This window comes from Sinocyclocheilus grahami, unplaced genomic scaffold (assembly GCF_001515645.1).
Source record: "Sinocyclocheilus grahami isolate Dianchi unplaced genomic scaffold, SAMN03320097.WGS_v1.1 scaffold2501.1, whole genome shotgun sequence".
In the NCBI taxonomy this organism is placed as follows: Eukaryota; Metazoa; Chordata; class Actinopteri; order Cypriniformes; family Cyprinidae; genus Sinocyclocheilus; species Sinocyclocheilus grahami.
In genome coordinates, this window is record NW_015507680.1 from 46,168 (window position 1) to 49,325 (window position 3,158).

The window sequence follows — 3,158 nt, forward strand, 5'->3', positions numbered from 1 at the left end:
GAGATACGCCTGTATATATATATATATATATATATATATATATATATACTGTATATATTATTATTTTTTTTTATTATTGGTTTAGTTAAAGTTTTTATAGGGAAAAACGTATAGATGTCCACACACTGAACTAATAGAAAGTTTATTAGTAAAACATTTACTTACGTTTTTATGTAAGAATTTGCTAGACAAATGTCTCACTAATTATTATGTATTAATTCTTTGTTTGCTTTTTAACCTGTGATGTCAAGCATAGAGGAAAATAAAGTCAGTAGGTTCCCAACAACAACAACAACAAAACAGTCACTGGTGAATCATGTACAACGATGTAAAATAAAACATTGCAATTACAGATGTTTTGTTGTTCATGATCAGATAATCATCACAGAGGAACACAGTATAAAAGAGATAAGGGTAAAGATGTTGACTCACTCTCTGCGGTTTGGCTGTTTGATGTGTGGAGCTGCTCTGTCCTGATCACAGCTAGACAGAACGTGTCACCTGATGATGATGATGATGATGATGAAGGCTCATCACTCTCCTCATCAATCTAAACACATACAGCAACAAACAGTAAATCCCCCTCCATCCACACGTCTAAATGAAGATGGCTCTGCTGGTTTGCCGGTCTCACCTTGTATTTGAGGATGTGGTATTTACACATGGGGCAGGTGGGGTGTTCCAGCAGCCACGGCTCAATGCACTTCTTATGGTATAAATGTCTGGGAAACAGAATGCACTTCAGGTTAGTTCATATTTAATTCATATTTACAAAACAAAACAAAAATTCTAGTGCAGTGTGTATTTTTGAAATGCCATATTCTACTTTCTCAGGCAGGATGAATTTCAATATTTAAAAAAAACAACAATTAACTAATACTAAACAAAATGTAAGTACTATGTTTGTTAGAGTATTTACTAATCTTGCTTAATGTTAGTTAATAAAAATAAATTTATTCACTGTTAGTTCATGTCAGCTCAACTAATATTAATATATGCAACTTTTGATTTTAATAATGTGAAAATAGACCAGTATATTTTTAAAACTTTTTTTTAATTCATGTTAACAAATGGAACCTAATCGTAAAGTGTCACCAATAAACTCTAATGATATGCCTTATGTGTGGCACAAAACACACACCTTTCATTCTGCTTGATATGATATCTAATGCTCTGACAAAAGCAAATTACAATATGAAAACCGTCCAAATGCATGGAAATGCCATTGCTAGACTGACGCTGATGTTATGAAATGTGTGTGATGTTGCAGTAAAATCCTCATACTGCACCTGCAGGGTAAAACTGTGACATGTTCGTTGTGTTTGAATGGGTCGGTGCACACGACACAGCTCACCTCCTCTGATTCAACCTCCTACAAACACACAGACATAAACTCAAATACACAATTACTGAACACAGTCGTTTATTCCTGCTTCAGCAATCGGGCTCAGTACCGGGTCGCCCGTCCGCAGAGTCCGCACTTCTAACTTTGCTATTGCTTTTTCATTCTCTTTCTTCATCTCCCTCTGCACAGAAACGGGTGACACAACAGAACGAGCATTGAAAAGAGAGATCTCTGAAGTATATTTGACTCTGAACTCGACTCAGAGTGGCTGGACATTGTACCTCTTGCATACGGAGCTGCTGGTTTCTGTACATTCGTTTGATGAACAGGAAAGCGAAGACGAACATAGTGATGGTTGATATCCCAATGAAGGTGAAGGACAGCGCATATGCCCATGTAGAGCTGTACCACAGGCCGTGAGGATTGGCCACTACGATCTCCACATACACATCTGAGCCATTCTTTACCAGGTTAGCCATTTCTTTGCCCAGAATATTGCCAACCATGATGGCAACTATGTCATCGGCACCTGTAGAAATAAAACACTGCAATGTTAACCATGACCACAGCTTTTAAGATCAACAGCACATGTAGAAAACTCTAATATCAAGTTCATGCATGTTGTTGGATTCTTTGTGCATAAATGTTTTTGCAATAACCATTGTAATAATTTTGAAATATATCTACATATACAACTCAATTCATTTATTTTTGGTAAGTTGTGCTGGAATGATCTGATTTAGATCATGTAACAACACATCATAATTACAGAGGTCTGAACTCTGTCTGTCTGAAATGTACAGATATCTGAAATATATCACGCTCGCTGACAATGCAAGCAGGGATGAGGATCTAAATGCAGGAATTTATTGACTGAAGCAATACTGCAAACACAGACACTGGGGGCACGAACCATGTGAACCATAACATCAAACAACTGACAAAACACAAGAGAAACTACATAAGCAGAGCAGAACCAATGAACTAATGAGTAACCATGGAAAAACAGGAAGAGAACAAGCAACAAAGTAAACACAGAACTACAAAATAAGAGTCCATGACACAGACACAGAAAACACAGGCAGGGATCGTGACACAATAATACATTACTGTGACTGCACTTTTATCTGTTGTTGAGAAATGGTCGGGTTTAAGGTAGTGGTCAAAAATGTTTATGAAAGTATAAAGATATAAATCTAATTTTAGACTTATATTTATTAGCCAGTTATAAAGATAAGAAACACATAAGGCAAGCAATAGGCGTAATAGGGTAAGGCGTTGTTTAATTTTTGACAGGAATGAAAACGAGGCTGTGACGGACAGAAGTACAGTGCGTTCAATGGATTGTGCTATAGTTTAACAACACACCGACTGTTCAGTTGACAAAACGTCAAAAGAAGAGAAAAAACCCTTCATTAAACAGTTTTGAAAGTTGTTGTGAAAATTACCTTTATTCAGTGCGTGCCATTGTAAAGTCTGTAAGTCTGTCCCTCAGGCTCGTTTTCATCCACGTTAAATGCAATATGGAATCTAACCTGATTAAGGTCTATTAAAAGAAGGAATTTCCCAGTTCATTGATATAGCGATGTCTACATAGCCTGATACTAACAGAACTGACCGTGCTTCAGTTTTTGATGCCTTGGGAGTGAGAGCAAGCTGTAATTTAAATAAATTCTTTGTTATTGCTCAATTTTTAATCACTGGCATAATGGCCAGTTTATAAAATTGTTTGGTTACACTTTATTTCGATAGTCCAGAGTAGACAGTCTACTAATACTCTACTGACTGCTAGTTGACATGTAGTTGCAAAGTT

At 36.4% G+C, this 3,158-nt stretch overlaps 1 protein-coding gene across 1 annotated transcript in view; it reads right to left on the minus strand.

Annotated features, from left to right (window-relative positions):
• The window catches only part of LOC107575186 (RING finger protein 148-like), a 4,998-nt gene that overhangs the window by 771 nt on the left and 1,069 nt on the right, over nucleotides 1-3,158 (minus strand). Inside the window, 5 exon segments of the mRNA XM_016261606.1 lie at nucleotides 433-550; nucleotides 635-722; nucleotides 1,290-1,372; nucleotides 1,455-1,526; nucleotides 1,627-1,874. Of these exon segments, the coding sequence (XP_016117092.1) occupies nucleotides 433-550; nucleotides 635-722; nucleotides 1,290-1,372; nucleotides 1,455-1,526; nucleotides 1,627-1,874 (609 nt within the window).